The 19,552-nt window shown below is 45.8% G+C and overlaps 1 protein-coding gene across 1 annotated transcript; it reads left to right on the top strand.

The window, feature by feature from the left end:
* Positions 1-1,095: 1,095 nt before the first annotated feature.
* Positions 1,096-19,248, top strand: PAG1 (phosphoprotein membrane anchor with glycosphingolipid microdomains 1). The gene is made up of 6 exons (XM_065895674.1): positions 1,096-1,220; positions 2,889-2,940; positions 6,518-6,614; positions 9,604-10,208; positions 14,219-14,278; positions 18,877-19,248. Exons 1-6 carry the CDS (start codon positions 1,096-1,098, stop codon positions 19,246-19,248), a joined length of 1,311 nt encoding a protein of 436 aa, XP_065751746.1.
* The last annotated feature ends 304 nt before the right edge of the window (positions 19,249-19,552 follow it).

Here is a 19,552-nt window from a genome sequence, read left to right as displayed (position 1 = left end):
AATCTAAAAGTCTTAAAATATTTCACAGAACTCATTGGCCATTTTCATTTAGAAGCCCTGTAGCTGGACCGGGAAGCGGTAGCCCCCAGTGAGAAGGAGCGCCCTCTAGGGGCTGAGACCACTGGCGCTGGAGTCAGAGCTGGCTGGTCTCATATCGTCCGCTGCCACTGAGCGCGGTGACACCGTCGGGGAACTTAGTGTCTCTGAAAAATGGGGACTACCCGTGCCTTCTTCACAGACTGGTGGCAGTGGTCAAATGAGGAAAGCACTCGAGTCCCAGGCACATGCAGGGTACTAATACGTCCCAGCTTTTATACTCAATTTGTAGTTGTTTATAAATAGGTCTTATTTGCTGCCGGTGATGCATTCTTAGCGTAGACTTTCAGCCATCCCTTTGAAACTGGACTTATTGAGTGCTTACAAAGTTTAGTGAAAGCCAGCCCTGAATATAAAGTCACATACTCAGAACAGTTAACTGTTTATGAAGGTGAATGTAAAGACAATCCATTTCGTTAATTGTATTGACCTTAAACCTTCTCGAAGAGAAGCAGGTTTGGGGAGTTGGGGATTCAGGTGGGAAAGATGCAAACTGCATTTTCGTGAAAGCTGTAATAAATGCTTTACACTGTTCTGGCAAAAAAAAAAAAAAAAAAGAACAAGGGAAACCAAATAAGCATTTATTCATTTGCTGTGGAGTACTTGGAGTCTTAAATTTACTTGAAGACATTAAGAATCTATCCCCAAACATATGCAAATAACAAGACATCCGTTGCCTCAAACACTGCGCTAGGCACTGCAGGCTCCTGCTTTGTGTTTTGGGTGAGAAAACAAAGACCTGGACCACAGAGGGGAACTTGCCCAGAGGGAGTTCCAAGTCGAGTCCAGTGAATTCTGCACACACCTCCCTGCTCTGCTCAAACGCCCCCTTCACCCCACGCACCACCAGGAACTTACTCCCAGATTCTGGCATTTCACGCGAGAAGTTGTCAAAACACACGGTTGTTCTCTCTGCAGGAGGACGCAGCCCTCTGCCCCCATGTCGCCACCTTGGAAGGACTGACCAAATCCAGCAGCCTGTGCCACTTCCCACCCACCATGGGACCCGAGGGAAGCTTGCTGAGTGGGGGACAAATGCAGATCACCCTGTGGGGAAGCCTGGCAGCTGTGGCCACCTTCTTCCTCATCACCTTCCTCATCTTTCTGTGCTCCAGTTGTGACAGGTGAGAGCAGTGCATGTCTACTAGAGCCTTAAAATAACATGTTCCCTGGACCCAGAAGACTTTCTATATAAAAAGCCTGTGATGAATGGCATCTCACTGCATAGACGTTCCCAGAAACTCGTATGTTAGATGAACTGACTTCTCTGCCGCAAAGGAGCCCAGAACCCTTTTTATTAGTTCAGTGAAAAGCCACATCTGATTCTCCTGGGGAGCAACTGGAAGACCCCTTATGTATGAAATTCCCAGAAGGAAATTTTTGCTATTCTTATGAGCACACCCTTGTCCAAATGTGTATTTTCTTTTTCCATCTGTGGACATTTGGAAATCTAAGTATCATGTACGTTAAAGATACTCTTTTTGTTGCCATTTGAGAGTTACTGAGAATTTTTGCTGCTCTGTAGCTTTCAGGGGGTCATTTTATTAAGGATTTGTTATCTAGAACTGCAGTTTCATTTTTTTCTACAGGAGAAACATTCTGTGTATGAAATAACCATCTTGTCTTATTTTAGAATTATACTTCTCTCTCTCTCTCTCTCTCTCTCTCTCTCTCTTTCTCTTTCCTTTTCCCCTCCCCCCTTCCTCCCTCTTTGTCTCCCTCATATACAATAAAATGTGTAACCCCTCCACCAAGAAGAAAACGAGATCTTTGCTTGGAGAGAAGCAAAGTCCTTTCTAACCAGGAGTGATTTTCCAGGTGTTCAGACATTACCACATATGCAGCTCTCTGGTGAGGGCTGCTGCCGGGAGCCAGTGCAGACCAGCTGACAGCTAGCCCTCTTTCAAACTCTTCTCAATAACCTTGGAAGAGACTGGACAAGTGTCATTTAAAAGTCTGGATGTGGCTTTGTGCCCTAAAGTCTGTCAGGAGGGGAAAATCCAGACTCCCTGAACACAAGTAGCCTCCAAATCCCTGCCCGGTTTGGATCCAGGACTCCAGGGCTGGGAGAGAGACTAACTGGCCAGAAAGATGAAGAAATAGAAGCAAAGCTAGAGGAGTGTTTGTTCCCCTGGGCCTGGGAGGACCTGCCTTGCAATTATTTATGCCCCCACTAGGTGTCACTGTTTCCTTATACATCTATGGGAAAGGTAGCCTCTAGTACTGATGGCTTTCTTTAGCCTGTCCCGAGTAAAAATAAATTCTATTTTTACTGGATGGACTTTTCCGTAGACTGCAAGTACATATGACTCATCCTGAGGGCATGTAACCTCCCCCGACAAGCCAAAAGTTGTATTTTCTTTATTTTCTCAATCCCATGGCAGTGTGTGACTTTGCAAGGACTGAATTAAGAAAGATGAAGAGATGAGAATTGTTGATTTCCTTACAAAAAACAAAACCAAAAAACTCATTCCAGTATTCTAGATATAAACAGTTTCTACTCAGGAAACTGCCCCAGTCCTCTTGTTCACTTGTATTTTCTACTCCTGGAGGAAGAGGACGTCCAGAGAGGTGACCAGCCCCTTGCTGGGACTTGATTCCCTCGGACCCTGCTGCCTGCAGAGGAGGGGTAGAGTGACTTGTCCGGCTTCTGCTTCCTTGGCAAAATAAACCCGGTTTTTAAAAGAGAGATTATTTAAATGTTGATCAAAGTTTGAAAAGGAAAGGGGAGTGTATGTTTGATTTTAGATGGCACGTTGGATGTTACAGCCATGTTTCCTTTTCTGTTTCAGAGAAAAGAAGCCGAGACAGCACGGCGGAGACCATGAGAACCTGATGAACGTGGTGAGTATGCGTGCACGAGCTTTAAAGCATCAGCCGCTTATCTAAAGCAGGTCCCTACAAGCTTACAACCTGAAGGAAGCCCAGGGAAGCAATTCAGCCAGAGTTAACTGGCTGCCTGGGCCGTGTCCTCTTGCTGCAGGTTTATATTCACCGTGGCTAGAGGCCTGTGCAATTAGCCAGGTTGTTGGGAGAGCTTCTGAAACGGATGCAATTGTGCCACTGCTGGAAGGATCCTCAGATAGTTCCAACCTACTGCAGGGACGTTTCTGTTTTGCCTCTGCTAGGCTCCAGCCGGTGTATTAGTTGGCTAGAACTGTCATAACAAAGGACCATAAACTGAGTGGCTTAATAAATTTATCATGTCACAGTTCTAGAGGCTAGAAATTCGAGATCAAGGTGGCAGCAGGGCTGGTTCCTTCCGAGAGCTGTGAGAGCGCATCTGTTACAGGCCGCTCTCCTAGCTTCCCGTGGTCAGTTGGCAGCCTTTAGTGATGCTTGGTTTGAAGATCTCTGCCCTTACATTGTGTTCTCCCTGTGACTCTTTACACCGTCTTCCCTCTATGTGTGTCTGTCTCTGTCCGAGTTACCCTTTTTTAAGGCTTCTCATACGACCTTATCTTAACCTGTTTCATCTGCAACGATCCTGTTTCCAAATGAGGTCAAGTCTAAGGTACTGAGGGTTCGGACTTCAATATAGGAATTTGGAGATGATAAAATTCAACCTGTAACAGCTGATCATTAAGCTTACTGGAGCCTGGGACCCGCAGCATCCCAGATGTGGCCTGGCCTTGCTGGGTTTTCTTGCTCTGTGTCCTAAAGGGTCCTGATCGAGCCCCGCGGGCCTCTTGGATTCACCCAGATAGGGAGCAGCCTGGGCGTCCTGGTCCCACGTCATTCTCTCCCCTCAGGCCCATGCCTTTAACTGGCTGAGCAATTGCAGCAGCTGGGGATGGGGCCGCCCTCATATGCGCAAGGCTGAAATGGTGAAGATGCTTCCTGTCCCAGACGTAATTTCTCAAGATCAGGCATAAACTGGTTGGAGGAAGAAGGGGCAAAAAGGAAAGATGGGTGAGTGAAGTATGTCATGTGAGGTCTGGTATGAAATACTCAGCCAGCAGCCAGGTTCCAAGCTCACCCAGGAGGCGTCCCGGGCACCCTGCCCTATGATTGAGGGATTCTTCCAGGCCATGCAGCGAAGTGGTCAGCCCTCCTCTCCTGGGAGCCCCTGGGGAGTTCCTTCCTTTCATCTCCGTATGCAGGCGGCTCACACACACACACCCTCCACTGCTTTCCGGGTTTCTCATCACCCCCCTCCTTTTTACCCCCGTTGTCACCCTCACTGCAGTCTCTGGTTGTCTATATCCCCACTTCTCACCTGCCCCCAGCGCCTCTGTTGGATTGCCGCTGTGCAGGCACCCAGAGGGTGGGTGGGAGAGGAGGTGGTGCCTCCACTGTGGCTTCTCCCACGTGCAGGTCCCAGGCCCCAGCTTTCTTCCCTTTGCCACTCTCCTTGGTGCCCGTTGGCAGGAGACACGGGGCTGGGGGAGAGGCTTCCATCTCCATTTGTTAGAAGACTCCGGGGGGGTGGGGGGAGGCTGGGAGCAAGCCCTCGGGTCATCCTGATATTTGCTCAGGTGTGAGAACCTCTGCTCTAGACCTTTGGTTCCTGCTCTTCTGCTAACTCCCAGCAGCAGCCCTGGGTGAGACGGGAAGAGAGTGGCGGGTGGATAAAAGGAAGATCTGACTCTCCGTGTGCAGTGTCCTTCATTAATAGCCCCCCATAGCCTCTCTCATATGAATGTGTGAGCAAGGGAGTGCACGTTTGCACACACACATCACATGGCTCTCTTTACAAGCTTCTGTCCTAGCTTCTCAATTTTGTACAACTTGCAGAGTCTCCATCCCAGGCCTGAGAAGTCCTTGTAGTCAGCCAGCCTTCCCCACCCCTGATCCCGGCTCTGACACACACCCCGACACACACCGATTGCTCCACAGCCCCAGAGGAGCTGCCTTTAAATTCTAAGGTGAAAAGGGCCGGGGTTGGGGGGCGGTGGTGTCCCATGGCTGCATCTGAAGCTGCAGTGAGAGAGAGGCTCCCTCCTGGCTTCTGTGCTTGGAGCTCCAGCAGGCGTTTTCTCGTAGAAGCTAAGAGAAGAAATGGTGGTGAGAGCCTAGAGTATGATAATTCAGCTGTGACGGATTGATGGTGCTGTTATGGGCCCACCTGGGAGCCATCCTCCCCCCACAGCTGACTCCTGCCCAGGGGTGACGTCATTTCTGTGAATGGGCACCTGTGTCTGCAGCCGCCCTGCACCCTAACACAACGACCCATCTCACGGGCTGCATGGGATTGAAATAGCTGACTCCCGGTACCTGTTTGGATCATGACGCAGCATGAGCTATTTGCTCTCTGTTATTATTACTTGGTTCCCAAGTCAAAGAATTTGTGAAGCCAGCTAGCCAAGGCTGTGGTGCTGTTTACATCAGAACTTCCCAGGTGGACTCCTGGAACATGGTCCAGTGTGGCCTCCTGGGTCCCGCAGGCCGTGCATTCCATGAGTGGGAAGGGGGAACAGATCATATCAGCAGTGATTCAGCTGCTACGTGGGACCAGCTGCATATTTCAAGAAATATGTGAGCTACCACCTTACCTTCAGGCTAGTCATAGCTGTAGCTCAGCCTGGCGTGTCATGCCATGTACTGTCCCCCCAGGCTAGCCCAGTAGAAAACAATCAATGCCATTCTTCCCTCCAGGCGTCCTGAATTTGTTTGTGAGAATAAGAAAGGTTTGCAAACCTACTTTTTAGCATACGATGGTTTCGGTGAACCTTGAAGCAGAGACTTGGCTGATTTATGAGTCTCAGACATCAGTGACATTATCTTTGATCAGATTTAAGTCCCTTCCCTTCAGATGACAAAGGTGATGTTTTCCTCGGCATGACACACCCTTAAAAAGGGTAACGTTTCCGGCACCCTGGTAGAAGGATGAGGCCTCTCTCTGCTGGAGCTGATTCCGATCAGCCCTGGGGCTTCTGATCCCCCTCACCTTGAGATAAGGGACCTGAGACCCCACAACCTACCATAGCCTATTTGTGATTACCAGATGGGAAGCTCTGTGGATGGCGGCCTCGGAAGATTCCCAGGACGGCCCTGTCCAATAGAACCTTCCACCAAGATGGAAGTGTTCTGTAACTGCACTGATAGGGTAACCACTGTCCACGTGTAGCCACTGAGCCCTTGAAATGTGACTAGTGCAAACTGAGGAACTCGATTTTATTTCGTTTCGCTTAACTTAAATCTAAGCAGTGGATTTGGGTTTTGTTGTTGTTTTCATTTTTAGAAGAAACCATGGAGGGAATTCCCTGGCGGTCCAGCGGTTAGGACTCTGCACTCTCACTGCCAAGGGCCAGGGTTCAATCCCTGGTTGGGGAACTAAGATCCCACAAGCTGTGCGGTTTGGCAAAAATAATTAATGAATTAATTAATTAATTTTTAAAAATACCCCCCCCCATAAGAAAGCCGTGGATATTCCCCTCTGCCACGCAGTCTGATCCTTTTGGTGCCTTTGTTTTTGCAGCCTTCCGACAAGGAGGTGTTCAGCCGTTCAGTTACCAGCCTGGCCACAGACGCGCCTGCCAGCAGCGAACAGAATGGGGCACTCACCAACGGTGACAGTAAGTTCTGCAGAAATACCAGCTATCCATGCAGGCCTCATCACCTGAGAAAGGGCTGGGTTTCAGAAAATGTGGCTCAGAAACTAGGAAATGTGTTTGTTCTTGCTTACCTTTTGTATTACTACCAGTTTTAGCCAAAAAAATCTCATTTGGATGAAAAGTTAATATCTATGAATTGGCTTCTGTGTGCCATTGTTCTAAGATTTGTATGTATACTAACTCATTTTTTTTTTTTTTTTTTTGCGGTACGCGGGCCTCTTACCGTTGTGGCCTCTCCCGTCGCGGAGCACAGGCTCCAGACGCGCAGGCTCAGCGGCCGTGGCTCACGGGCCCAGCCGCTCCGCAGTATGTGGGATCTTCCCGGACCGGGGCACAAACCCGTGTCCCCTGTATTGGCAGGCGGACTCTCAACCACTGCGCCACCAGGGAAGCCCTGTACTAACTCATTTTTGCTAACCCGTTTATGCTAGCAACTATAAGATTACCATGACTAATATGACTGCCCTGTAGGGTACGGATTATTACTCTTCACAATTTACAGATGAGGCAACTGAAACATTGCTGCTGCAACAAATTACCACAAACTTAGTGCCTTAGAAGAACACAGGCTTATTAACTTGGAGCTCTGGAGGTCAGAGTCTGAACCGGGTCTCCCTGGGCTAAAATCAAAGTATCAGCGGGGCTGCGCTCCTTCCCCAAGGCTCTAGGGAAGAATCTAGCTCCTTGCCTGCTTCCGCTGCTAGAAGCCTCCTGCATTCCTTGGTCCTGGACTTCCCTCCATCTTCAAGTCTCTCTCCGACTCTCCTGCCTCCATCTTTCACTGATAAGGACCCTCAGAATTACACCGCGCCCACCTGGATGCCCCAGTTTTCCTCCCCATCTCAAGATCAGCTAATAGTTCATCAGTATCCTTAATTCCTCCCTTGCCGTGGAATGAAACACACAGAATCCAGGGAAGAGGACGTGGGTTCCTGAGTGGGGGGTGGGCATTATTCTGTCTGGCACAGAGAGGTTAATCACTTGCCTAAGATGTTATGGTCAGTGCGCTGAGGATCTGTAATTTGAACCCTCGATCTGACTCCTGGGTACACCCTTAGGACCACTCTGCATGCTGCCTGTTTCACGCCCAGGATGTGCTCGCTCACCAAAGTCACAGCTACATTTCCACTCCCCAGTTTACAGAGCGCTTTCACCTGGGATAGCAAATCCTCCTCTTACCTCCAGTTACAGACAAGGAAACTGGGGGACAGTCAGGATTGACACCGGAGGCTTCAGACTCCAGTGCCTGTTCTCTGTCCACCGTGACACACACATCTAATTCCAGAGGGCAAAAGTTCACCCCCTCCCTGATGGTCAAGTATTTAGTACACAGTGGGTAGTGATGGTAACTTCCGACGAGGGTTCCATTATCATATTCCCGAGATACTCTTCACGGACACTATTTCTAGTCCTCCTAAAGAGAAGTAATCTTTTTTTTTTTTTTTTTCAGGATAAGAGGTGAGCACTTTATTTCTTCTTTCACTCATTTAGTTTTTCATGTAAAAACATAGTGGGGTCAACCATGCATTAGACACTATTCTGGACTCCAGGGTCTTAGAGAATCCCACTCTAGTCAATTAAAACAAATGGGTTAAAAACTGTAAGTTATAGGGCTTCCCTGGTGGCACAGTGGTTGAGAATCTGCCTGCCAATGCAGGGGACATGGGTTCGAGCCCTGGTCTGGGAGGATCCCACATGCCACAGAGCAACTAGGCCCGTGAGCCACAACTCCTGAGCCTGCGCGTCTGGAGCCTGTGCTCTGCAACAAGAGAGGCCACAATAGTGAGAGGCCTGCGCACGGTGATGAAGAGTGGACCCCGCTTGCCACAACTAGAGAAAGCCCTCGCACACAAACGAAGACCCAACACAGCCAAAAATAAATAAATACATAAATAAACTCCTACCCCCAACATCAAAAAAGAAAAACTAAGTTATAAACCCACACACAGATGTAAAGAATATATACGATATATAAGGAATATATATATTATATAAAGTAAATATATATGAGTATACCAGTACAAATACATGTTTAAGTATATATTTACTTTATATAATATATATATTATATACATACACATATATATATATATATATATATATATATATATAAAGAATGTATAGTATATAAGGAACATACAGTGGAGAGACAGTAATTTAATAACTGGCTCACTGCAGTGTAGGTACCCAAAGGGCAGGACTCATTGGACCTCATTGATGAATGATGTATCCCCAGCACTTCAACCATCGCTGGCACCTAGGAGGCGCTCAAAAAACATTTGATAAAGGGATGGCTGAATGGCTCCACGCAGTAACATTTCTGTAGCAATCTAAGAATTTCAAATACGAATTTTCTAATTTGAGGTAAAAATGTCGGCACCGGGAGCCAGTAAGATGGAAGGAAGAGCTTTAAAAAGGCACAGGGTAGGCGGACCCTTTGGAATACTGCTTTGGGCACATTTTTGCCCCATTTTTTCCATTGTCTCTCAAACAAAGTGACCTGTGAAGGGGGATGGCTCCCAGGTATTCCCTCCACACAAGAGGAGGCCAGTAGGGCCAGGAGAGTGGCTGCCACACATACACCCCCCCCTTGGAGCCCAGCCTCCCACAGTTTGGCCCTATGCAGTGTCACTTTCATCCTCTGGTCACTTTGGACACTGCCTACAAGGAGCCCATCAGGAGTAACAACAAATACTGTATAACTGTGACCCAAATTGATAGCCAAGACAATTTATTAAATACTGTATTGGAAAGATGTAATGGATGGCTTTAGTTTACACTGTGATTGAAATAAGAATATCCACTAACAGTCAAAACATCTGTAATTTACAGCCTCAAGTCAAATAAAAAGCCAGCACTTTGATTTCACCTAACTTGACATCATCTGATTCACTCTAATAATTATGTCAGAAATTGTCTTTCTCCACTTTTAATACTCCCACTGCTTTAGTTCTTTCAGAAGACAGCACCATGACCTGCACGCAGCATTACGAGGAAGTCCAGACCTCAGCTTCAGATCTGCTGGACTCCCAGGACAGCACAGGGAAGCCAAAATGTCATCAGAGCCGGGAGTTGCCCAGAATTCCTCCTGAGAGTGAAGTAGACACGATGCTCAATGGAGAAAGCGTGGACGGGGACCAGGGTCTGGGGATGGAGGGGCCGTATGAAGTGCTCAAGGACAGTGCCTCACAAGAAAATATGGTGGAGGACTGCTTGTATGAAACTGTGAAAGAAATTAAGGAGGTGACGGCCGCTGCCCACTCAGCTGGAGGCCACAGTAGCAGGTCGAAGTCAACTTCCACTGTGAAAGAGCTTCCGGGGCCCCAGGCCAGTGGCAAAACAGACTTTGCCGAATATGCCTCCGTGGACAGAAACAAAAAGTGTCGACAAAGCGCTAATACAGAGAGTATTCTTGGGAAGCCATGGGATCCAGAAGAGGAGGCGCCACCCCCTGTCCCCATTAAACTTCTGGATGAAAATGAAAACCTTCAGGAAGAGGCAGAGAGTAAAACAGGAGAAGAAGGGGCCGCCGAGGGGACCAGTGAAACCAACAAGGTGGGCTCCGGCACATTGGTTTCAGAGCTTTTGTCACAATTGGGCATCTAGCTGATCCTGGGGCTTTTGCTTGCACATTGTGCTAAGGAATACGTGCTAGCACCTTCACGTGCATTGAATGGTGGAAGCTGTTTTAGTGGAAGCTGTGTTTGACTTTTTGTTCCCCCCTCCAAGTAATAAAATACTGAAAGCTCATATTTACAAAATATTTCTCTCTTGGCACCTTTCTTGGATATCTTCCAGTTTTTGCATCATGTCTAATGGGGGCAAGTATTATTTTCTTCATTGTGAAGACCAAGAACTGGAAAGACGAGACTCTTTGCCACCCACTTAGCCTCTTCCACTTGTTACCACCCCAGGCAGTGGGGTGATCTCCCCGCTCCCCGGGTCCCAGAAATCAGAGCACAAGAACAGGCAGAGGGGACCAGTTCACAGGTGCCACTGGGCGTATCTGATTATGTATAGACTTTTATATGAATCAAGTAAGAGATTTTATTTTGTGACAATTTCTAAATAATAACCTGTAGCTCTTAAGTGTAACTATTCAACAGAGCTCTAAAATGTACTAACAATCCCTGAGCCTTCTCTGTGGGTGTCTCATAAGCTGATGTCTGAGCCACCATAGCTTGGGATTCACATCTCCAGCTGTCAGCATTTCCTTGGGATTTAAACTAGGCCCTACCTTCTTTAGGCAACTGATATCTAATTTCCATTCTCTGCGGAGAAAAAAGTAGGGTTCTCTTCTCAAGTTTTGGTAGGAAGGCCAAGTAGGGACTAGTCAGTCAGTAGTAGCCTTGAAAAACTTGTGGCGTTCATGATCAAAAGGGGAGGCCCAGCTAGGGTTATATAGCTTATACCAAGGAGTCATTCTGTGTAGTGTTCTCTGAATGCATTTCAGCTTTTCGTTTTACCCGTAAAGTGAGCCATTGAGAGCCTCAGTAAAGTATTTATGAATATATTTGTAAAATGCAAAAAATGCAGCCTAACTTTTTTGCCCTTTGTATAACTAAAGATAATAAAACTAATGTGACAATTATGCTGCCTAAAGCAGTTAAACCTTCTTTACTTACAAACATTTGAAAGAGAAGAGAGTTGACTGTCTAACCACTGCTAAGTAAGCAATTCTCCAGATGTCACATTAGAAACTGGAAATATCCATCTGGGAAGCAGATTACCTTTCTATAGTAATACAGGAATGAATAATCCATCATCTCCATATAAACCATCCTAATTTTAAGTGATTGGGAGAACTTGAAATGTTTAATATTCACGCATTTATTTGCAAAAAGATTTTAATGAGCACCTACTATAAGCCACATGATACAGGTGCTGGGAATACACTAGAGAACAAAACATATAAATGAACAAAAATCTCTGCCCCCATGGAGCTTACATTTAAGTAAGGAGATAGAGACATAAATACGTATGCAAGTAAAGTATGTGGTATCTTAGAAGGCTTTAAAGTTTAAAGGAAAAAATTAGAACAGAATCCGGGGGTTTGGGAAAGTTGGGTGGGAGCACAATTGTGAATAAAGTGGTCAGGGTACGCCTGGCTGTGAAGGGGCATTTGAACAAAATGTTAAAGGAGGTGAGAGAGTGAGTTGGTACACATTTTGGGGGGCAGAGCAAATGAAGCAGAGGGAATGGCCAGTGTGAAGGTCCTGAGGCCAGAGCAGGCCCGGCCTCTCCAGGAAAGAGGAAGGGGTGGGCGTGGCTGGAGAGGGAGAGCAATGCTAAGAGAAGTAGGGAGAAAGGTAAGCAGGGCCCCAACCCTGTATGGCCTCGGCTTATTATCTGAATAAAATGGCGTCACTCGAAAGCCTTGAGCAGAAGAATGGCTTAATCTGGCTTAGGAAAGGATCTCTCTGATGGAGCTGAAATTCACCTATGAAGAATGGAAGCAAGGAGACCAGTTGGGTAGCCATTCTAATAAGCAAGACGAGAGACAAGGTGGCTCGGATCAGGGCAGGAGTAACGGGAGACACTAAACTAGAGCCAGGAGATTTGTTGATAGACCAGATGTGGATGAAAGAAAGAGGAAGCACTGAGTCCGGGGTTTGGCCTGAGCCACTGGAAGGATGGAATTGCCATTAACTGAAGTAGGAAGGACTTGTAGGCAGAGCAGACTTGGGAGGCAACTTGGGTGTTCCGGGCTGGACCTATTGCTTTGAGATAGATATTGGTCATCCAAGTAGAGATGTCAGAGAACAGCTGGATGGGGGAGCAGGTTTATGAGGAAGGTCCTGGGCTGGGTTTGTACATTTAGAAGTCAGCAGCAGAAATTTGTTTTCAAAGCTGACATCAGATGAGATCACTGCATGAGTACGTGTGAACGGGAACTAGAAGAGTTCCAAGGACACAGGTCCAGGAAAGAAAAGGAGCCAGCAGAAGAGAGCAAAACAGGAGAGAAAAAACAGGAAAGTACAGTGTCCTAGAAGCCAAGGGCAAACTTTCAGGGAGGAAGGAGTGACCCCTGCATCAGATGCAGCAGGTGGGTCAGGAGAGGTAGTTACACGTGGACTTCAGTGTCCTTGACAAGAGCAGTTTCACTGAAGTGAAGAGGCAGAAACTGGACTGAAATGGGTTTAGAGAGAGAATAGGAAGAGACAAATTATTTGAGTGACTTTTTCGGAGAGCTCTCTTAAGAGGTTTTCCTATAAAGGAAGGAGTAATAGAACTGGAAGAAGGGTGGATTGGTTTTGTTTTTAGAATAACTAGCCTGTTTTTACATGAATGGGGATGACTCCACAGAGAGGGGAAAGCTGATGATGTAGACGAAATGGGAGAGATGCTGGAGCTTATATCCACGACTGAGTGTGAAGGGTCAGAATCTAGTGCACAGAAGGAAAGGATCGTTAAGGAGAAGCATGGAAAGTTCATCTGTGGCAACTGACAGGAAGGAAGGTACATGAATGCAGAGACTGGGGGCAGGTGGGGGAGGTAAAAGTTTATAGAAATTTCTCTTGTTTCCTTCAGTTTTCTCAAGGTCCTCAGCTAAGCATGAGGATGGGTGAAGAGGTATTGGGAGTTTGGGAAGAGAGGGGAAGACGTGCAGTAGGGAGCTAGGAGACCAGGGACCAGGTGATAGAAGGATTCAGAGCAGCATTAAGGACTCACTCGAGGGATGAGTTCACCAGTGACCAAGAAGGGAGTGGAGTATTTAAAGTATGGCAGTGGAGTTTGACAGGGCAGAAAGGAAGGACGCCAAGGAGAAGCGACACACACAAAAACATTTTGCAGGATTGTAGGAACTGGGTTATGGGAGGAGTGAGCTTGATCGAGGAGTGCTGGTCTGAAGGGGGGCTGCAAGGAGATGGGATGGTGGGGTGTCTGTTTAGGGTAAGTCCGAAGTGTAGCTGGGAGGGTGAGCAGTGAGGTTGGCCGGGAGGACAGGGTCGGGGCAGGGAGGTCAGGGAGCTGGGGCAGGTTTGGAAGGATCCCTGTTCATTGCAGTCAGCAAGAATTCAGGCAGGAGGTGCGTTAGAGACAGAATCAGTGAAGCAGGAACCAAAATCATTGAGAAATGAGGCAGGTAGCAAGTGACAAAATGTGAGCTGAGTTCTCCACTAGCTGTGAAAAGTTTCCAGATGACTTAAGAATCTTCCTGATGGCTCAGGCAAGCTGTAGAAATATAAAATTCCGGCACTTGATAAAGAAACCATGTTTTTTTCTTCATCAGTCTTTCCATCTCTCATTGATGATCAATCCTTCAGTGACAATTAGGAATTGAAACAGTAGTCTACGTAACTGTTCATTTTATTTGTACCTACAGATTCAAATACACAATCAGAAGAAGTTTCTCTAAGTGTAATACTACTGGGTATGCAAAAACATACTTTTTACGTGTTTATTCCTCTGGTGCTTTATATAATTTCTTTGTAGAAAATAATTTCTTCTCCAGATAGCATTTGAAAACATTTTTGTAGATAGATGGATCAAAGCATATGCATGAGAAAGGTTCGATTATTGACTTCAAACTCCTTTCTCTTGGTTCATGTTTCTTCTAACAGAGATTTAGTTCGTTGTCATACAAGTCCCGGGAAGAAGACCCAACTCTCACAGAAGAAGAGGTGAGTTTTGTTAGTTTTTATTATTATTTTTTTTTCTGCGGTACGCGGGCCTCTCACTGTTGTGGCCTCTCCCTTTGCGGAGCACAGGTTCCGGACGCGCAGGCTCAGCGGCCATGGCTCACGGGCCCAGCCGCTCCGCGGCATGTGGGATCCTCCCGGACCGGGGCACGAACCCGTGTCCCCTGCATCGGCAGGCGGACTCTCAACCACTGCGCCACCAGGGAAGCCCTGTTAGTTTTTAAATAACCAGAAAGCTCATGTAATAGAGAATAGCACCTCCTTCCTTGAGTAAATGCACTGTCATGTTACCCTTCATCTGAGAAAGCTAAAGTACACTCTTAAGCATATGGTTGGAGATCAGGGTTTGCGGATGTTGGCTTTATAATGGCTCAGAGAGAGTGAATGGCAGATGGTAAAACAAGAAAGAGGACAAGATGAACAGGTCAGCTAAGTAAAGAAAACTCAGTAGGGAAGAAGGAGCAGAGAAGAATAGAAAGGGGAGGGGAGAAAAGAGGAATGAGAAGAGAGAAATGATAAGTGTGGGAGTTTTAATCAGTCAGAAAGTCCCCTTTAGAAGGAAGTTAATAGTGGGTTGGAAAATACAGGAAATTGGAGCAGGTGGGTGTAGAGAATTTGCTCCAGGCTGGGAGACCGAGGGAGAAGGGCTTAGGAATTTGGGAGGCTGCGAGCAGGGAACTTCAGGAAGTACACATCCAGCTTGGAAGTAGAGTCAGACATGGCCACCAGCAAGAAAGGATGATATATTCTCCCAAGCACCAGGGCTGAAGATTCACTGGTTAAACTTTGAGTGAGCATTAAAATTGTAAAAGCCACTATTTATTGTGTTATTATGTCAAGCTAGACTCAGAGCTGAACACCTTAATTTATCTAGCTACATATAGCCTCTTTCTGGAATGCCTAGCTTAGTAAATTTTGTACATGTACAAAAGTAATGTACATATGCTGGTACATCACCTCCCATATAGGACTCTGAGTATTAAAATATGAAGCTAGATTACAATCCCACATTGAAAGTTGAAGGAGCAGAAGTGCTTTCCTTAGGTGATGTTGCCCAACCCCCTCCATGTTTCCTGCTCCATGGAAGGGACCTGCCATCTATCCACCTGGTTGCACAAGCCAAAACCCTTGGGTTATCCTTAACACCCCATTTTCCTCACTGTCCTCAGAGGCAGTCAGGAACAAGTCCCTTCAGTTCCACCTCCAAAGTAACTTTCAAGCACCCCCCAACCCCTCTCCATCTCCACTGGGCCCTCCTCCCCTCATGAGACTAAGGCAGGACCCTCCTACTAGGGCCTGTGGCAGCTCCTTTACCTCCACCAGTGTTTTTCACTGTCCCGGAGCCATCCCATTTGGTATAAGAAATATGGGAATTCCCTGGTGGTCCAGTGGTTAGGACTCTGTGCTTTCACTGCCGAAGGTGCAGGTTCAATCCCTGATCAGGGAACTAAGATCCCACAAGCCGTGCGGCCAAAAAAACAATGGGGGAAAGAAAATAGAATATAAAAGATCTGGAAAGTAATCCTTTAAAATAAATTGAGGCAGTAAAATTTTAAGTTACTTTTCTTCTTATCTTATATTTGTTTGTGGTTTTTGAAAATAGGACCTGGTTATACTGATGAATGTTTAACATAGAATAAGGAACTGTGATTCCTGTATATTCATTTTAGGCAGAAGATTTAGAAAAAATAAATATGGAAATCATTTATTTTTATATTCATGTAATATAATGTTAGACAGTCCAGACTGAAACTGAGACCTGAATTTTAAGTACTATTATCCCAATTTAACAGAATGATGGGGGAAGGGTTGAATATAAAAAGGAGAGAAATGGGGAAAATGGAGTAATTTATGAGAACATAATAACAATTTACAGACCGAATAATAATGATGAAAGATTTTAAAGAGAAAAATTGCAAAGCTAAATAGCAAGGGGGCTTGAAGAGAAACCTTTTATTTATATACAAAATAAAAATAATAGTCATAGGAGACAAATATTCAAAAGGAATATTAGAAGACTTGAGAAACGTTGATAAGGGTTCAAATTTCAAATGACAACCTCTGCACGTTTGGTTCATGCTCAGAGATAATATTAAGTTGTAAGTTAATGAAAGAGCCTATAATCAAAAAAAAGACTATAAGGCCCAAGAAGACCCAAGTACTTACAAAGAGTTGGCAGGGACCATGGGGAAGAAAGTAGGGAAGAGAAACAGAAATGGTGGTGAGGGGTCAACTCTCATTACTCTCACAGGTAAAGGTGTGTTTGTCCTCCTGATGTTACCCCTGAAGGTGAGGAATAAATATCTAGGATGCTGGTTCCCTTCATCACTGTCATCCATGACTTACCCCTTTATAATCTGTCCACATTTTTGGCTTGGACCGCCTTATAAATAAAAAGTTCCATATGTTTGCACCTCCCTATGAAAAGCAGAGGATTTTTAAAAAATTCTTTCTAAATGGAAAGAAATTCTAATTCTTCATTTTGAGAGTAGTACTTTCACTAAAATCTCTAAGGTGAGAATGTTAGTTTAACAGTCCTGAAAATGGTCAGATCAACAGGGCAAGAGTTTCCCAAAGATTATTTCTCTGACTCAAAACCTTTGGCTTGTCAAGGCCTGGCAAATCTGAGCCATCAGCCTGTAGTGAAAAGTCCTCATGCAAATGACCAGTTAACATGCGGCAGGCGTGTCTTAAGAAGCTTTGGAGGCCAGCTGGAAGCTTCCTGCACAGTATGTGAGATGTGTGAGAACAGGACATCTCTCCCTGTACTTGCAAAGCCAAGCATCTGTCAGGAAGTATGTTCATTTATTTCCTGGGTGTTTGAATAAATCAATCGCTGTGACAAAGATAAATACAGGTAATGAAGGATATTCTTACCTATTTCCAAACATGATTTCTAACAATAAAACAATACCTCCCAAATCTCCTCATCAGTCCATTTACTCTATCATCCATTTTCCTATCAAAGAAAATGAAATCTCTCCTGATATGTGTGGCTACATGAGGTACATTAGTGAGACTGAATAGGTGTGCTTGGAAAATAGGCTGCTCTTCCCATAGGAAAGAGCATCCTATAAGTTGATTGTCTCCTAGCTTTATTTCTGAGTTGGCTGGTTTCAAATAAGAATGAGTTTTCCCACTGAAGAAAATGTAGCCCCGTCTGTAAATGTATATTTAACCAATAGTATGCCGTGAAGTAAAATAAAAAAAGTGGAAAATGATACTCTGACAGATATAGGTATATGACCAACCAGAATCCAGGAGCTACTCTTCAGATCTCTGTGGTGCAGGAAGAGTGGATCAAACAGTCTAGTTCAGTGGTCCTCACACTTTAGTGGACATCAGAATCAGCCCATCTGGGACCCCCCCCCGACCAGAGTTTGTGACTCAGTGGTTCTCGGGTGGTGCCCCAGAGTTTGCCTTTCCAATAACTGTCCAGATCCTGCTGCTGCTGGTTTGAATCGCACCCTTTTGAGAATCACTGGTCTAATGCTTTTTTTTTTTACCCTTTTTTGTAAAGCAGTCAAACCTTTTTGCAGGTGAAATATCATTCTGATAAAGAAACCAAATAAAACCTGATCTGTAGTCAGGTCCTGGGGGTCTTGAGCTGCCCACCCCACCTGCTCTCCTCAAACCCCTGATGAGACCCAGAGAGGACCTGGTTTTCATAGAATTATGCTACTTACAAAGTCGTAGATGACACACGTAATTGTCCTGGAGTTACGTACTCAGGATTAGTACAGATAATGAAGAGCCCATTTCTGGGTATATAGTCAAAGGAAGTGAAACCACTGTCTTGAAGAGATATCTGTACACCCATGTTCATTGCAGCATTATTCACGATAGCCAAGTCATGGAAGCAACCCACGTGTCCGTCAATGGATGAACGGATAAAGAAAATGTAATTTTATACACACACCACACACACACACACACGTACGTACGTACGTAATGGAATAGTATTCAGCCGTAAAGAAGAAGAAAATCCTGCCATTTGTATCAACATAGATGGACTCGGAGGGCGTTATGCTAAGTCAAATAAGTCAGACAGAGAAAGACAAATACTGTATGTTCTCACATATATGTGGAATCTAAAAAGGCCAGACTCATAGACATAGAGTAGAATGGTGGTTGCCACAGGCTGGGGACTGGGGGAAATGGGGAGATGTTAGTCAAAGGGTCAGACTTCCATCTGTAATAAGTTCTGGGAATATAATGTACAGCATGGCGACTAGAATTAACAATACTGTATTATATACTTGAAAGTTGTTAAGAGAATAGCACTTAAATGTTATCACTACACACCAAAAAAATGGCAATTACGGTAATGGAGTTGTTAACTAACCCTGTCGTGGTAATCATGTCACAACATGTGTATCAAATCATCCTATTCCGACCCTAAACTTATATGTGTTGTGTGTCAGTAATATCTCAATAAAGTCTTAAAGGGACACACACACACACACACACACACACACACACACACACACGTAGTCCTAAAAATCTAGCTTATCACTAAAAAGGGGGAGGGAGAAATCAAGCTTGAAGCTGGTTTATTCACTTCACCCTTTGTTTTCTAGATCTCGGCAATGTATTCATCAGTACATAAAAAAGGACAGCCGGGGAACAAATCAGGACAGTCACTTAAAGCACCAGAGTCCACCTATACCTCCATCCAAGGAGCCGCTCCGAGGTCGCCCTCTTCCTGTAACGATCTCTATGCTACTCTTAAAGACTTGGAGAAAATTCCCAACAGCGTCAGCACCCTTGCAGCAGCAGGGAGGCCCAGCGGCGAGGAGCCCGAACCAGATTACGAAGCAATACAGACTCTAAACAGAGAGGAAGAGAAGGCTGCCCCGGAGACCAACAGCCACCACGGCCTTTTCCCAAAGGAGAATGACTACGAGAGCATCGGGGACCTGCAGCAATGCCGAGACATCACCAGGCTCTAGCAGCCCGGAAGACAACCCAGCTAGCATAGGACCAGCCGGCAGGGCTAGTGCTGTTGCAGAACACAAGAAGCAGTGTCAGCCACACTGCATATGCTGCTTTCGGAAAAGGAAGATGACTGGAGATGCCGAAACCGCTTCTCAGTTTGGAGAACGGTGAGGTACACACCCTACTGCCAGGGCACGGGCACACCCAAGCACACCTCCCTCATGTACCCACACCCTCTGGAAGGATCCCAGCTGTCAGTGGTCTCACCCTCTTTGTGAAGAAAGCCACACAGTAAGGAAGAAAAGCACTCATCCGAAA

The sequence above is a fragment of the Phocoena phocoena genome, chromosome 17 (assembly GCF_963924675.1).
Source record: "Phocoena phocoena chromosome 17, mPhoPho1.1, whole genome shotgun sequence".
Lineage (NCBI taxonomy): Eukaryota > Metazoa > Chordata > Mammalia > Artiodactyla > Phocoenidae > Phocoena > Phocoena phocoena.
This window is presented reverse-complemented; position numbering and strand designations above follow the sequence as displayed.

What these genes read in the sequence shown, in the direction of transcription:
- PAG1 (XM_065895674.1), top strand. Translation starts at nt 1,096, where the DNA reads ATGGGACCCGAGGGAAGCTTGCTGAGTGGGGGACAAATGCAGATCACC. An exon ending in GGCACTCACCAACGGTGACA is followed by an intron (nt 6,615 to 9,603) that starts GTAAGTTCTGCA and finishes CCACTGCTTTAG; the next exon opens with TTCTTTCAGAAGACAGCACC. An exon ending in GGACCAGTGAAACCAACAAG is followed by an intron (nt 10,209 to 14,218) that starts GTGGGCTCCGGC and finishes TTCTTCTAACAG; the next exon opens with AGATTTAGTTCGTTGTCATA.